General features: G+C 36.3%; 3 protein-coding genes across 4 annotated transcripts in view; 1 reads left to right on the top strand and 2 right to left on the bottom strand.

Moving 5' to 3' along the window:
- Nucleotides 1–1,422: 1,422 nt before the first annotated feature.
- Nucleotides 1,423–5,247, bottom strand: LOC110384189 (uncharacterized). Of its 2 annotated transcripts, none has more exons than XM_021345348.3 (8): nt 5,188–5,247; nt 4,463–4,555; nt 3,959–4,100; nt 3,358–3,497; nt 2,651–2,711; nt 2,326–2,437; nt 1,881–1,976; nt 1,423–1,573 (listed from the first exon to the last, which is right to left on the bottom strand). In XM_021345348.3, the coding sequence occupies exons 2-8, from the start codon at nt 4,536–4,538 to the stop codon at nt 1,514–1,516; spliced, it is 687 nt and encodes a 228-aa protein (XP_021201023.1). In that variant the 5' UTR covers nt 4,539–4,555; nt 5,188–5,247; the 3' UTR covers nt 1,423–1,513. The 2 variants fall into 2 exon arrangements, with proteins under 2 accessions (XP_021201023.1, XP_021201014.2); XM_021345339.3 differs by lacking the exon at nt 5,188–5,247 and adding an exon at nt 4,641–4,698.
- Nucleotides 5,248–7,641: 2,394 nt separating this feature from the next.
- Nucleotides 7,642–12,693, top strand: LOC126054950 (uncharacterized). The gene is made up of 7 exons (XM_064034975.1): nt 7,642–7,720; nt 7,824–7,962; nt 8,475–8,614; nt 11,186–11,246; nt 11,627–11,738; nt 12,110–12,205; nt 12,554–12,693. The coding sequence occupies exons 1-7, from the start codon at nt 7,642–7,644 to the stop codon at nt 12,620–12,622; spliced, it is 696 nt and encodes a 231-aa protein (XP_063891045.1). The 3' UTR covers nt 12,623–12,693.
- A 3,178-nt stretch (nt 12,694–15,871) lies between these two features.
- Nucleotides 15,872–17,090, bottom strand: part of LOC110381883 (acetylcholinesterase) — a 48,324-nt gene continuing 47,105 nt past the window's right edge. Inside the window, exon 5 of the mRNA XM_021342345.3 lies at nt 15,872–16,074. Coding sequence (XP_021198020.2) covers nt 15,944–16,074 — 131 coding nt within the window. The 3' untranslated portion in view covers nt 15,872–15,943. The remainder of the gene's footprint in view (nt 16,075–17,090) is intronic.

Raw genomic sequence — 17,090 nt, 5'->3', positions numbered from 1 at the left:
TAAAAACGACAATTCCCTAGAAACGACTTAAGGGCTTATTACGCTTGACTAAATTCAGTCGTTTATATGATTCAGAGAAATGTAATCGCATTTAGGAAGGCAGGTTTCATTAAATCATTTACCCTAAAAACCTAATTAGACGACTGAATTAACTCAATAGTGTAATAAGCACTTTATTTGATTTAGTTAGCCTTAACTTTGGAATCACCAATTTATGTTTTTCCAAGTTTTGTGTAAAACATAACATTTTCAAAAATATACATAGGTAAAGAAATATCTAAGAGATTCACGAGTTCCCATGACATAGAACGCTCAAATTGCCCTTTTTTGCAACTCAATAATTTATTGATTGGACTTCAACCGCTGCCCCCAAGCAATATACCATATGACATTAAACTATGCTAATAGACGACATCCCCCCCTGGCCGCAGCTATATCAGTCAGTTGTCTTATTTTTCTGCCTGCAAAAGAAGCTGATAGGGAGGACATGGGCACCCCACTGCAATTTACTGTCAATGGTAATGCCCAGAAAAACAGTGCCGTTAATTTATTCTAGTTTGATCTCATCGAGCATTATAATTACATTCAACCGCGGTGACGTTAGGTAAACATGACTTAGAACATGCGAACCATTTGGAGGGAATGTCTAGGCTTTCAATATATGACTAATATTGGGGTTCTTACGATTAACTTAAAAAAGGGAAATTTCTGCAAATAAAATAACATACCTATTGGTAGACAAGACATATAGGTAGACAAGATAAGGTCACTTACATAAGCTAGGAACAGAGAAATAGACCCAGTATAGAGCCTTGAGGCACGCCCATTTTAACTTTCCCTGAAGATATAGAGTTGCAGATTTCCACTTTTTGCTGTCCGTTGGATAAGTAAATTCGGACAAGTTCGAGAGATTTTCCACGAATTCCGTAGTGTCTCAGGTTAGAAATTAGTGTGTCGTGGTCCACACAATCAAATGCCTTGGAGAGATCACAGAATATGCCGATGGCTTCTGCTAACTCTCCCAGGCTTCTATGGTTTGTGTGACTAATCGGGCACTGGTGTCCATAGTGGACTTACCCATTGTAAAGCTGAATTGACGGCCGTGCAATATACCATTTAAGTTGAAGTGGTGTAACATTTGATCAAGCATGATCCTTTCGAATACTTTGCTTAGAGACGGGAGAATAGAAGTAGGAATGTTGTAGTCCGACGCATTTTTCTTACAAGTTGACTTGAATATTGGAATGACCTTATTGTTCCATCATATCAGGAAAGATGCCTTAATCTATACGTAGGTTTGATTTAGTTATTTTGTTACTAATTGATTTAGACTTTTCAAGAACACGTACACTTTTGAATACCTTTGAGTAGTTTTCATGAGCGTGATCATGAAAAGATCAGATTGAAAAACAAAAACAAAAATTATTGCAAAACAAAAAATTTATTATGTAAACCATATCCTATTAAGACTATGAGTATATCAGTCCGAATTATACGAAAACATAAAATAAAATTACAAATTAGCATTGATGACTTCCAATAGAACTATCTCCAAGAGCTCGTTGATTTCTTTCTGCAATAAAAGAAAAAAATATTATGTAAACAAAGACTTAAACACAAACAAATATTGTAATACCTTAATCATAGTAACATGGACTATTTACAACGCAGATCTCAACTATATTGTGAAAATAATTTCAAATACCAAAGTTTAAGGGAAATAAATATGATTGACGAAGCTAAATTTGATAAAGCTTAGCTTAATCAAAACGTCTCATAAACTATGATATAATTTCAATTGAAACTTTTATCTAATCTAAACGAAGAGTAAAACGGCCTAAATTGTCAGATGTCGATTAAAAATCAGAAGTGTAACTTACGTTGTGAGCCTTGATGGTGTTAGGAATAGTTGAGCCGACGAAATTGTTGAACTCGTCAGAAAGGTCCCTGCCCAGGATGACCAGGTTCACATCAGACTGGAAAAAATGAAAAGAAAAAGATTAGACATTTATAAAACTTTTTACATAAATATATCATTTTGTTATACGTGTTCAAAAGAAGAATGTCTGAGAAAGCGTTATCTTTATCAACATCCATTGTGTAAACTATGCTTCTAAATTACTCATTGACAGTAAAATTATTGAAATGGAACTTTTAGAAATTGCTTGATTTCTGGGTAAAACCACTAATCGACTTAATACAGATTTCTAAAGGAATAAGAAAGTGGCAGACCAAAGTTGGATATGAACTTTTGGCGTTGGTCGCTGGAGGCCTACGTTCAGCAGCAGAGAGCAATTAGCTGATATGAGAAATAAAGGAACTTACGACAATGTCTCTGAGAGTCAAGTTGATGGTGATGCTGCGGATTGAGATGCCGGAGATGATGCCGATGCTGACACGGACCTGGCCTGTCACACGGATGCTCACGATCTCAACTCTAGAAGCAACAAACATTTAATTACCACTTGAACTTATCTTTTACATAGAGGCTGATGATGATGAGAGACATAGGGATTGCAAAAGGCAGTATCCCTCCTTTCGACGTTGAGCAGCAAGTTAGAATGTTACATTACATTGCTATTTCATTCGATTAAGTAAAACTGTTATGGTAGTATAATGAGTTTGTTTATTTTGTACTACGATTACTTACTTGCCAGAAGCGCTGAAATCCAGATTATTGCTGAAGAGTACTCCTTCAGCCGCAGCGGCACCTGTTTAAAAAACATTTAATTTGTTTAAAAAGGTTGGTTCACGGGGTTGCTTATAAAAGTCTTGCTCAACTATGTCGTCCTACACTGCAAGTTTATGTGACTGGTCATCACAGTTGGCACTTTGTTATTATCAAGAACGACGATTGTTAGTTTTCCTAGTCATTTTTGAACCACCGCAGTTGTTTCTATACCTAAGCTTACGTATCTACTTATTTCATTTTTATTTTCATTGATTATAATCAATGAAAATAAAAATCAATATAAATACATATATTAATAATTATTAATATTTTTTCAAAGGTCTTTATTGTTGTTGTTGTTGTTACAGCCTTTTTATCGTCCCACTGCTGGGCACAGGCCTCCTCTCACATGGAGAAGGATTGAGCATTAATCACCACGCTTGCTCAATGCGGGTTGGTGATTTCAGACTTTATAGTCCAGGTTTCCTCAAGATGTTTTCCTTCACCTTTTTATCAGCCATTGGTGTCTAAGTATACTTAGAAAGTACATACAAACTTAGAAAAGTTGCATTGGTACTTGCCTGACCCTGGAATCGAACCCACGCCCTCATACTCGAAAGGTTGGTTCTTTACCCACTAGGCCACCACGACTACCACTAAAGGTCTTTATATATTCGTATAATTACCTGCAGAGAAGTGTATGAGGGGCAACTCAATATCAAAGTTTAGGCGGGAAGTGATGATGTTGTAGTTGACTCTGTGGATCTTGATATCACTGAGACCGGTGCTCAAGATCTCCTCAATAAACGCCTCGTAGTTGAAGATACTGAAACAGGACAAATACATACGTTGAAGAGAATATAAATCCAAAGAAGACTACAGGCAGATAGATTACCACATTCAAATGCATTGTCTTGATTTTAAGATTTAGATGCACATACAGTGCCAAAACGTTCTTCATACTATATAAGTATTCCATGCATGTGACCGTGAGACTAAAACATTTTTCAAAACAAGCATTAAATTAATTAAATTAATTTTAACGTGTTAAAAATACTGAGATTGCGGAATTGTTGGAAAGAGTTTCAAGATTTTGATTTAGGCCTTTACAAGCACTTATGAATAAAATCAGTAAAACAAAAAGAGAATCAGGGGAGTTCCCATTAACAAACTTATTATATTTATCAACTCTGTTGGTACAGACAGCAAGTCTGTTTGCCAAGATAAGCCGGGCAAATGATCTAGACAAGTGAACATAGATTGGTACGCCCAATGATAGCTACTTACACTGGCACAGGTAAGGCAAAACTGGAACTTTCTCTCTTGATATGGAATGGGTCGAGTCCAGCATCTTTGATAGACTGGCTGGCGTCTTGAATAGCACTCTCAATGGAACCACTTACCAATCTCTCGTCTTGTAAGTAGTAGCCTGAAATTGGTAAAAGTGAAATAATAATTCTCCTGTACCAAATACGATTTTCATGACAACAGGTTTTTCTGACGTTAAATTTTATGACCGGCAGTTTTCCACGGTTTTGCCCTCGTCCCATTAAACCTGCTGCCCGTAATATAGCCAATATTACTTGGGGTTAGTCCAGCTTCCCAACAGTAAAGCAATATTTTGGACCGAGTCACACTGGAATTTTCACACTTTCAGTGTTAAATGATGACACAGAGAAAGTGCTCGCCGTGCCGCATCCGGCCGCTGCCATTCCGATGTGACTCGAGCCTTAGGGTATCAACAAACAAATGTTGCGTCGTTTTTTTTTTAAGTTAGAAGTTTTTACTCACTTGGAACAATTTTCTCGAGGAAGGGAACGGCGCTGATGCCTGAGATCAGGCCCAAGAAAGCAATGATGATTTTCATTTTGATTTTTCGGTAAACTGAAAAGTAAACAAAATACAATTTATATACAAGAATATCTTAGTTAAGAATACCTTCTACTTTTCTGAACATTATTATTTATACCTGATTTATATAAATTAGATACATAATTTATTATGCTCTTCATTATAAAACAATGGAGGTTGGTATGATAGTCGTTCCAAGCAATCAACTAATATTAATGTCCAAGAAACTGCTTATAAAGTTTAAACTTAAAAAAAAGAACAGAAGCCGTAAACATAAATGAATCAAGAACTGAAAGAGTAAATAATGAACAAAGTGCAAACTTTAAACACTGATTAATCTAAATCGAAGTGCGTCCCGTTTCTCTACAGAATCGGTAGTAGTGCGAAAGTAGTAAATATTATTATCAGATTATTGCAAATTGGTCGAGATAATGCACGCAGCCATGACGTCATGTCTGCACTTGAACATAGCACTGAACATCGGTGCTGAATCTTACACTGATTCATCAAGTGACATGTCCAATGAATGGTCTACTAAGACATAAGTGGGTAGATTGACACACTACATTAAGTGCAAGGGTGAAAAAACATACTTTATTTAGATTTGAAGATGTTTTATAAAAAGCAATATTGGATGGCATTTGTAACTAATTAACGAGTCTTACCTTACAAAATTTCAGAAGTTGAATGATATAATTGATAAAAAAATGACCGTATTTATACTATTAGGAAGCATTTGACCCTTAATTTGATTGCTAATCAATCGGTCTCATCTCTTAGATAACATCTTTTAATTATTTTGTTTGTTTATCAATCAAAATTAGGTACGCAGCCAGATACAAACGGGTGCGATGTATTTTTGGGAGAAGATAAGATAATTTACGAGTTCATACTAGTTGTAACTAGATGACGGAAAATCTGTAGGAAGTTACTAACCTAACATAACGTGCTACTCAGGTCTGATTTATCGCAATATTTAAACTAATCTGTGCTTCTATATTTTTTAATGGGAAATCATCAAATGGTCCCACCGTAGGTGCAGCGTTAGGCCCGAGTCACGCCGGTATGGCAGCGGCCGGCAGCGACGCGGCGAGCACTTTCAATGTGAAATAATCTACATACATCGCCAGCCACTGCCGTTCCAGTGGTGGGCTGCGGGTGTCCCAGACTCTTATATATTTATTTATTTATTTAGGCACACCAACAACTTATTTACAAATACTTTCACATATATAAATTTACAATTGTAATAAGTCCTTCGTAAATATGTTAATTACAAGTGCGCACAACGTTCAAATCAATCAAATCAACGACTCTTACAGACTAAAACCCGTCATGTTCCTTCTTAAACTCTTTATGTACCAAAGCCGTGGTAACTGTTTCGAACTATCCCGCTGCTTCGGCAGATATTGGCCCCTCTGGAGTTTGCTGACTCTCTTTGAGGAGCGTGTGGAACAACACACAGCTCCTAGGATTGGGATGAACGATGAGCCACTCGAAACTTGAGTTTGATGAAGAAGGCTTGGTATTTTTTTTGCCTAAAATTAATTTTCTAGTCAAAACAATTATTATGCAAGAAAAAAATTAACCAAACAAAGAAACTGGCATCCTCATTAACCGATATCGGGAAGTTGGGCTGATAGCATCTTATCACCGTTGCATACCGCATCGAAGCCATGTTGAAGACCTAATTATAACGAAGATAAACTAGTTTATTTGCGATAATCATCTAAAAGGAACCGCTCAATATTCGCAGTTACTGTGTTGTGATTTGGCATACTTACATTTTTAAGTTATTTATTTCATAATGTTAGGAGGACCCTAGCCCAATATCGGCTACGGCGGCTGTTCACATGTAGGTAAGGAAATTAGCCAACTGCGCAGGACATATTATGGTGCACAAGCATTTGCGCAGACACAGGTTCACTACTCCTTCGCTCTCGTAGCCCAATGTCACGGTAATCTGACACGACCGGAGAAAGATGAGGCGCAGGACCGACATTAACGTGCTCTCCGACGACGGCTGTATCAATTACCAACTTTCAGGCTCCAGGCTGCTTTATGAGGGGTTCTTAATCCCACAATGCAGATAGCCGATGGGCCAGAAAAATTCCAGAGTCGTGACGACGACCCGGAAAACGCAGCGTGGGCTGCAGGCAAAGACTATAAAACCACTTGACTGCGCATACAGTGCCCCGACGCTCGCCAAAAGTTAGTGATTTTGCGCGTACTATAAGGCTACGATCAGTACGATCCTTTAGTAGCGACCGTGAACTGACCAATAGTAGCCGCGGATTATGCCGCGTCCCCCCCGCCCGCAGTGGTGAGTCGTGTTCTTAGAAGAAATTGGCGAGTGCGCTCTCTAGTGGTTATTTACTTTATGGCTGCAGGCTACCCTCTAGACTAGATGGACAGACGCTGGCAAAGGCATCGGCATCGGGAAGCAATGGATGTGGGTTGTTGAAGACCGAGCTAAGTGGCGAACCTTGATAGTAGCTTTTGTCCAGCAGTGAACGTTTTTCGGCTGAAACGACGACCATAATTTCAGAATTTAATACTTTTTAAACAGAGAACAAAATAGCATGTAGCAGAATATCCTTTCTTTTAATGAATGATTCATATAAAATTAATTTAATTCATAATTAATTAAGGCATCTCAACATTCACATAATTACTAAAATAATTTTAAAGTGTGCCAAATCTTAACGCGCTCTTCAAAATATGACTTTTTATGCGTTCAACGCTTCGAATACCACTTTTGTAATATCCGAACCGGATTCATATTAAAAAGTAGGTAAATTATAAACCTGTATTATTGTACAAGTCACACATTTTCAATAACTTCATGAATTGCGTCGTTCTTTTTAACTCGAATTTGTAAACAACAAACAAAAACATCCAAAAGGGACTAGTTTATCTTTTATATCTATGCAATGGCGTTGCAAAGGGTAAGACAAACAAACTGCTATTTCATATAAATACCAGCCAAATACATTCAATTTATATTATTGCATTACTGCAATTTAAAGTGACAAGTCCCAATAAATTAGCAAAAAATAGTTTGTAAAATTTTTATTAGACAGAGAGAAAAAAATATTTAAATAATAAAATTACTCAAAATGAATACTTTAATATTTTTTGGTTTTCTTGTAGCTGACGTTAGTGCTCTGTTGATTCCTGAAAACATCGTGAACACAAGTAAGTACAAAAAGTAGTCATTAGAATTGTTCTATAATTATTTTGGAATATTTATTTTGATCGTATTTTTCCACATTTATTTATTTTGTCTTTATATTTGCAGTTGATACAACCGATGAACGATCTATCAGCAATTCTCTTGAGCAAGCGATTGAAGAAGTTAGCTTGGCAATCAAGGATGCTGGACTTGATCCTTTCTATATCGACGAGAGACGAATTTCTAAAGCTCTGCCTGTTCCAGTGTAAGTTAATAGCAAATTATAACTTCGCCTGATCACTCCCCGGACTGCCAGGATTGGATTGCCGTCCCGTCAGGAATATGTGACAGATTATATAGACAGAACACTTACCTGTCTACACGTGAAATTATTATTGTGCACTATACTGACGCTTCTAAACCAGCGGATTTTCGGATTTTCCAATCGGTTCCATTAAACACGATGTATATTGATTTCTGACACTTAAAACCGCGATAAAATCCGTCAAAGTAGTTTTATTTAAACACGATATAACCTGGCGCGGTTTCGTGTGCCATTTGAACCGGTATTTGTCAGTTGCTTTATACAATCAGATTTTCCAAGTCAACTTTCTATGCTGAAAAGTCTGTCTGGCTAGTTTGACGTAGTAGGTAGTAATCTGCACAGTTGACCGAAAAATCAGTTTCGGCATCATTGCTATTATCATTTCCCAAAAAGCAGTATTGAATCATCTCTATTTGCTATATTTTCATGTTCTAACCAAAAAATGTTATTAGAATCTTCAATGGCGAAGCGTTTGTACAAGAAGTACTAATCACCGGCCTCAGTGATATCGTGGTGCACAAGATTAGCTTCAGCCTCCTCACGTCTCGGATCTACTTTGATATTGAAGTACCTTACGTGGTCGCCTCTGTTGGTAAGAACAGCTAATTAGCACATTACTTCTACTATTTATATACTACTTACTAGCTTTTGCCCGCGACTTCGTTCGCGTGGAATAGTGACTTCCAGCAGATTTTTGGTTTGACCAATAGATGGCGCTATATGTCCGGAATAAATTTTATTTTTATTTATTTTGTAATAAAAACCCATGTCCTTTCTCAGGTTCCAAATTATGTCTGTACCAAATTTCACACAAATCGGATCAGTAGTTTATAATAATAATAATAAAAACATTTATTTCAGATAACTTAGATCCTGTTTTTTTTTAGTAGTACAATAACTTATATCTAGTGTTAGTAATAGAGGTACAAACTTAGTATTAATCTTAATCTAGTCGCCCCCTGCCCGAACCATAATTCGAGGTATCAACAGTCATGTGAATATTAATACATCGACCCATGTACGGGCAGTCAAGCCTACTGGCTATCATACTTAGAACGCTGTTACGACTAGCCCGCACTCTGCTCAGCATTGACGCGCACCGCTTGCGCATAGTAGCATAGAAGCAATCGATGCGCGCCTCTGCAAACATACGTGAAGCACTACAGTGGCGGGGCAATCGCAGCATCGTTCTAAGTGCATTATTGTATTGTACCCGTAGGGCACTGTACGCCTTCTGCGTATAGACAGCCCACAGACTACAGGTGTAAAATGATGTACAGAAGGCTCTGAAGAGAGAGATTTTGACATCCCTTGTACATCGAGCGAATCTGCGAGCAATCATATTTGCTCTGACGGACAGTGCCCTACGTTCACGTTCAATATCCGTGTCGTCTTTAAGGTCCTCGGTTATAAGGTGACCCAGATATTTGAACTGCCGAACCCTCATTAACTCAACTCCATACAGCTTTATAGGGGGCACGCTAGAGGGACACTTAGTACCAGCTCTAAAGACAACAAACTCACTTTTGGTAACGTTATACATCAACCCGTGACCTTCTGCATAAGTTTCACAGATTTTCATTAATTTTCTAATACCACAGACCGAGGCGCTCAGCAGCACCATGTCATCAGCATAGCTCAGATTATTAACACTCACTCCATCTATGCGACAACCGACCTGGCAGCTGCTGAGCTCCTCGATTAGGGCATTGATGTATAGATTAAAAAGACGGGGGGAACTCAAGCCACCTTGTCTCACGCCACATTCCAATTTATATGGATCTGAGAGAGTGTTCGCCCAGCGCACATTATTCGTCTGATTACTATACCAGAACTTCAGTATATTCACCAATTCAGGCTGTACCCCTACTTCTTGTAACTTTTTCCACAGAATATCGTAACAGACCAAGTCAAAGGCTTTGCTCAAATCGAGGAAACAGGCATACACTGGTGTGCCTCTGTGAGTATAGTATCTAATAGTATGCTTCATGCACAATATGGCACTATCCGTCGACAGCTGAGATCTAAAACCAAATTGATTGTCGTATAAAACTATGGATTCAGCCAATTGTGCATCAAGCACACTATCGAGCACCTTAGCCACCACAGTCGCTAATGATATTGGTCTGTAATTGGTTTTGCTTGACATGTTTCCGGTTTTGTTTTTCACAATGGGTATTACAATTGATTTCATTAACTGTTCCGGCAAGTAAGAGTGGCTAATACATAATGAGTAAAACATCGCTAGTACTCGTGCTATGTGCGGTCCAGCGTGTTGCAGATGCTCAATACTAAGACCATCATGGCCTGGAGACTTTCCTCTTCTCATTTCTTGGATAGCTCGAGTCACAACTTTTGCTGAAATCTTTAGGTTAATCCCCAAACCCTGGGATCCAGTATTGAGCATCGATACCGACGGACCCAGTGGCGATCTTACAAAGAACTGTTCCTTAAATATATTCGCTATGCCTTTAGGTTCCGAACAGCCCTCAACACTCACGGGAAGGCCAGGCTTGTAGTTTAATTTTCCGGTTTCTTTCCAAAAGCCAGAGAAATTTTTATTCCTACACAGTGTTGCTAACCTATCCATTTTTATTTGCTCTTTATGATCCTGGCACCATTTCAAGCGTGATTTAAAGATCTTCCTACTTTCATACATAGCATCATATACTAAGCCAGTCTTCGGTTTGCCATGATTAACCCAATCCTGGAACATAAGCTTGGCCTTCCCGTGAGCTTCACTCACATGCCTGTTCCACCCTATAACACACTTACGCCTGTGTTGCCTATTTCCCCGATATGTAGCCTTCGCAGATTTGCGGAGGGCGTTCACTATATCAGAATACATTTCATCCAGTAAATGTTTATGATTTTGGTTACAACACTTTTTGTCCGCACACTTTAAAAAATCATGAGGAAAATCAATTAACCTCAATTGATCATGACAAAATTTCCTATATTCTTGTATTTGGTTCAAGTTTCTACTGCCCCATCTAGTTTAGGCGTGAAGAAACGACAGACAGACAGAAAGACAGACAGAGTTACTTTCACATTCATAATATTAGTTAGGATTAAACAAACATGCTCCTCCGCTTTATCATATTAGTATAGATTCTGTAAATTCTTTAATAAGACAGGGAAATATTTATCTTAATTATTTCAGGTGCCGCATCTATTGAAACCACTGTATTTGGAACAAAACTAGACGTCAAAGCTTCGGGGAAGTAAGGAATCTTAATACTTAATTATTTTTTGATGAAAAAGCAACTTTATATTCCTAGCCAACGCGACTGAACCGATTTAACCGAACTATGATAAACTCAAACTCAAAATTTTTATTTCAAATAGGCCTATGAAAGCTCTTTCGAAACGTCAAAGTTAGGTGCACGGTTCCAAAGAGTTGGTGTCATGGAGAAGAACCGGCAAGAAACTCCATGAACACTCTTTTTAAAAGAAAATAAAATTTATTACATATTTCATACAGTTATGAAATATGTAATAAATTTTATTTTCTTACTATCTAGTCCTGAAAATGTTATACTAGTCCAGAAAGTGAAGAAAAGAAACTCGAAAATTTAACCATAATTTATTTATCTTTATCCAGGGTTCAAATCAAAAATGTCCGCATCGCAGGACAAGTCCGGTTTAGCCTCGGTATTTTCTCAGGAATAACTGTCCGCCGAGTGAGAGTTAATTTCAGTTTAGGAGGCATTCACGTAAGTTAAACATCCTTCTTCTTAAAAATTATATAATAACGTATTTCTTTAAGATTAAGATTTTGTGAACCGATAGTTAATCGGATTCATAAATCAGTATGAAGATGATAGCAATGTGGAAATTACAACGATCAGGTGTCCGGCTGGTATCAAACCGACTAAGTCGGATTAAATTCACGAAATCTTATTTAAAAGATTCTTATTATTCGAAGTTTATTTTCGAAATAAACTTTCAACCAACTATTAGGCCAACCATCAGCCGACTGTTAAGTCTGCAGTATGCAAGGGCTCATACCATTAGATGATATAGTCCCTATACATAACATGCAACTCATGTATAATTCTAATGTCTTTTATTTATTCTCTTCCAGTCAAACGTGAAATTAGTCATTCAAGGCAAAAATTACTCTTGCAAAGTGAACAGATATATAGAATCAACGATACCAAACACCATCAAAGCTTTTAACGTAAGTTATAACTTAGAGTTAAAGTTGAAAAATCCTACTCTTCCTTCTCCCCCTTTTTCCCTTTCTCCCCCTTCTCGTAGATCGATTTTCTATGACATATTATATGTTCTTTATACACATAACATCTACTTAACTGGCAAAAGCCCTTTCACACTAACGTATTTCCCGCTCAAAACTTTGTTTCATAACAAACAAATGAATACTGATACGAGCGACACCTGAAACTGCTCGACTGGTTTTTTGCCAGGCGTTAGTGTGAAAGCGCTGTTAAAGTATACAATAATAACTGTATATAAAAAGAGTTATCTTTCTGAATTTCACATTTTAAAATTGTTTATTCTGTTTCAGGCTGAAATTAACGAGCTCCTGGAGATCATTCTGATGGACATCTTAACAGAACATCTGGCTAGACTGTGATATCTTCTTAGATATAAATATATTATCTATACTAAATTATTAACTACAAAGTAATATTGTAGATAAATAGATGAATACTAGGTATGTTTATCGCAAGTGTATGAAATGTTCTTACATAATTATATTTTATTGTTTTTAATTACCTGCGTTTTTCTTTTATCTGTTCTACATCCGTACAAATAATATTAGCTATAATATTTGTTTCTTTTATTTCAACTTGCTAATCTCAGGAAGTGCTGGACCAATTAGAAAGAATAATTCATTGTTTGATGACAGCCCAAAAACTTGTATCCCGTTGACCATTTGCACTAATTTCTCAAAGTATTGGAACAAAGGAGAAATAAAAACGAAACTTTATATACAAGCATTTATTTTTATAATGAAACACAAACTTTGCAAACATTCAATTATGCAATCATAGCACTAATATTATTTAACTTACTGGAATCGCTATTAGAATCGAAAAAAGATAAATTTTGAATGTAAAATAATAGTACAGAAATATCTCGTAGGCCTTATAGTCGTACCTTCGGTTTTAGGCCATTCTTAATACATTGATTTATTATTTTATTATACATTTAACATTATAGCCAAGCGAAGTATCGGTGTTGGGAGCAACGGAATTTTTACGATTATTTTTTGAATTTTACAAAACACAAGAAATAGATAAAAAACTAATCTTATACTTAAGAGTAAGATTTTTTTAATTTTTGATGTAACATAATAATTTATATTTAAAAAAATACACAGAGATAAGTTAAAAAAAAAAATCCGTGTCAAAGTTGGCATGTATTTTGTAAAATTCACTCCATACATTTAGGATAATCTAAGATCAGTTAGGAAAAGGATTGGAATATTACAAATTTTATAGTAAAAAATAATTTTGCGTTAAATATTTTATTGTCATAGCAATATTGTGTAGTGTTTCAAAAGTATTGGGGTATTTTGAGGTTGTATTTTGAATAAGTATATTTTTTCTCAACTTTCAAAATAGTTACCTAACATATACGTAATATCATATTTGCACGGCGTGACAGAGACTTGAAACACGATCATAAAGTTATTCTCAAAAGAAAACCTCAAAATAACCCCTGCCAATTTGAAAAGCATTAATTTTGAACAAATCATGTTATTTTATAATTTATCTTTCGTTTCGAATATTTGAAAATACATTTCTTATGAAGCACATTTAAAATATCTGTGTAGCGAAATTCAATTCTATACACCCTTTTCAGATTCCTCATTCTCATTTGGCACTACGCGTCTGTCTGAACAAGAAATATAAAAACAAATATACAGTGCATTGAGAAATAACGCGAACTACAACTACCAGTATCACCTATGTATCAATATATATAAAAGTGAATAAGAGGCACTCTATAGGTTTATATACGCAGATCTAAAATAAGCGTAATCAGTGAAACATCGAACGTGGAACTAGAACATGAATTGTTACTATACATTAACTAACGTAGCGAATAAAGACACCTTCCATCCAAGTACGATCACGTAGCCTATATGTAAATAATACAACAGAAGCTCAAAATACTACGTAAAAATTACATTTAGCTTCTATATCTCATAGGTATCGTCCTTCACAACAGGTTAATATTTTTTCGATAAATACGATATAGGCACCCGTCTGACCTGCCCTTTAAAAAAGTACTAAGGGCGTCACGAGTCCCTACATAATACTAACATTCATTTATTTACATCAATGAAGTATTCGATTGTCTAGTCGGCTGTCGCGAGAAAACTTACAGTATTTTACTAGTAATATTTTATCTTAAATCTCGAATTGTAAAGATTCACCTATCGTCCACCAATATTTGAAAGCTGAACCGCTGGCACTACGTTCTCTAAACTAGATGTATCGACCCTAAACGTAATGTACTAAGTTTTGTATTCTCTAATACATTCAGTATACTACTTTCTGTACATCTTCCTTTCCTTTGGATGTCGTCTCATGTCTGATACTGTGGCTTCCATTAGTTTATTATATTGTAACATTACTATGAATTTTAGTCTTATTCAATTTTGTATCTATAGTTTCTTTTGCGTTTGTGTTCATAAATATCATGATTGTTTTCTTGTTTGTATAATTGTGTGTTAACGATCCACTTTATTCCCACCGACTGATTACATCGAACCATAATAACACGCACAACTTTCTAATATTGGTCCGCTACAGAGTTGTGAAATGATCTAGCTTATATTAAACTTACTATCTAAGGCTATAATGAACTTAAATTTTTCTATGCCTTGCGTGATATGTATTGCGTTAGAGGCGATTTAAAGCTAACATTTTTAATCATTTTTGTCATATCTACGCCTTCTTAGAACTCTGAAACACCCCACAGACTCAAATAACTTGCCTCTTAGCGTTACAAGACAAAGTTGACACTCACGTTGACGTCTCACCACATGGCAGAAGTTCTTTAACCTACAGAAGATATGTAGATAGGTACTTATACTATGACGAAATTACGACTACCAGTAATCTATAATTTGTTATTAACAAGTGATATGTAGTTGGAGAAATCACTCCCTTTAAAATATAACATTAAAATTTAAACAATACGTTACATCGCTAACGTTTAACTATTGAACTTAACAGATATCTAGACGAATATTAATGGACTCAGCAATTCAACACTCGAGGTGGCTTACAACTAAAATATTCTACATTATAAAAATAACTTGATAAGAAAATATTCCAGAGATTCTTTGGCGGCAACATATAATATTATACACGAATTAATTGCTTCTTTGCTAACAAGATTTTGATTATTCATCCAAACTATGTATTTGTATTGTCTTGTAATTTCAATTTTTCATTATTTCACAACTTCGATATCGCATCAATCAATAGTCTCATTATTAGAAATTTAAGCCACCTATCATTATTTTCAATCTTAAATTGTATCATTGATAAAGTCGGGCAAACAGATATTTAATCTTTAAATAAAACAAAGCCAATAAACAATGCGAAATTAATCACAATTATATTAATCAAATTGTCGTATCAAGTTGCATTGATGCATGAATCGATTACTTTTAGCCTACTTAGAAAAAGAAGAATTGCCTTGAAGCGCCATTACTTGGCAAAAACATACTCTTGCATCAGCTTTATTTAGTGAATCAGGTCAAAACCTAATAACATCTATCAAATTATTTGAAACTAAAGCTAACAATGAAAAAATATTTTTCAACAATATTTGAGCAGCGTAAAATCTAGCCAATCTCGTGCAAAATCTTGTTACCAAAGAAGATTTAGACGAAGCAAATAAATCGAAGAGGCTCTTAGACCACATAATGAACTCATATGATGTACTTGAACCACGTTGTCTTGGCTAAGCCCGTAGCTATCACGACGCCCACGCCGAAGATTTCGTACGGGACCTTGACGGGCGCTGCGCTGTTTGTGCAATTCTTCGGAGGTTCTGGCTTATCTGTAATTGAAGAAGACCAATTAAAAGAATTATCTCGGCCGTTTGGGCTTGAAACACTCAGGCCGAGGGTGCTCACATCTTTGCTAAGGAAATTTCTAAGCGCCTTGTTGACACTTCTAGTGGTCTGGACTGGCAGTCTGGGCTGCCACAAGACATGGCTTTTATTTCGCCCAGCGTACAAACATTGCCATTTAATATGGCAATGCCGCCAGCCTATTGCGTACACTGTCGCGTGGCAGCGATGAGGACCAATTTTTCGACGCCCGTTAAGTAAATATATTTAGTTTACTTAAAAATAATTTACGGTATATTTTTAATAATAAATAATAATGCACACGCATTAGAAGAAAACAGTAAGATCAACACAGCTGAAGAACTTCCAATACTGGACAAAGGCGTTCCTCAAGCTGGTAGGGATTTACCCATCCTCAGCACGCTGGGCACGCGTGTGCTGACAACAATCTTTGACAAGAGTATTAACAGTTATTACGTTATCTTACACATACTTTACAGTTATTTTGCTATTATCTAATCCTAAGGATAGGCTTTCAAAATATGACAATGATCTGAATACAAGAAGGTACAAGCAAAACTGATTGCCCAGTGTTACAATATTTATGTGTACATTCCAAAAAAATGAAAATCGACTGGCATGGTATGGGCATATGATGCGGAGGAATGAGAGTTACGTTTTAAGGAAGGTTATGGGCATGAACGTGGACGGATATAGTGGAAGAAGAGGACTGAAGAAAAGATGGATGGATTGTGTGAAAGTCGACATGGTTATAGTAGGGGAGGCGAGAGTGCTAAATCGGGAGTGACTCGAGCGTCAATGAGACCTATTAGATTGCGAAGCTTAGATGATAAGAAGAAAAAAATGTCCTGACATACACACACTTTCATCGGTGGGTGGAGCGGCTATAAACTTTCAAAAATGTAAAAAAAAACAGTTGCATGGACATACTCGAGCGCGTCAGATATTAATAGCATGCACGTCCTACGTTATTTTGAAAACA

This window comes from Helicoverpa armigera, chromosome 5 (assembly GCF_030705265.1).
Source record: "Helicoverpa armigera isolate CAAS_96S chromosome 5, ASM3070526v1, whole genome shotgun sequence".
In the NCBI taxonomy this organism is placed as follows: Eukaryota; Metazoa; Arthropoda; class Insecta; order Lepidoptera; family Noctuidae; genus Helicoverpa; species Helicoverpa armigera.
This window is presented reverse-complemented; position numbering and strand designations above follow the sequence as displayed.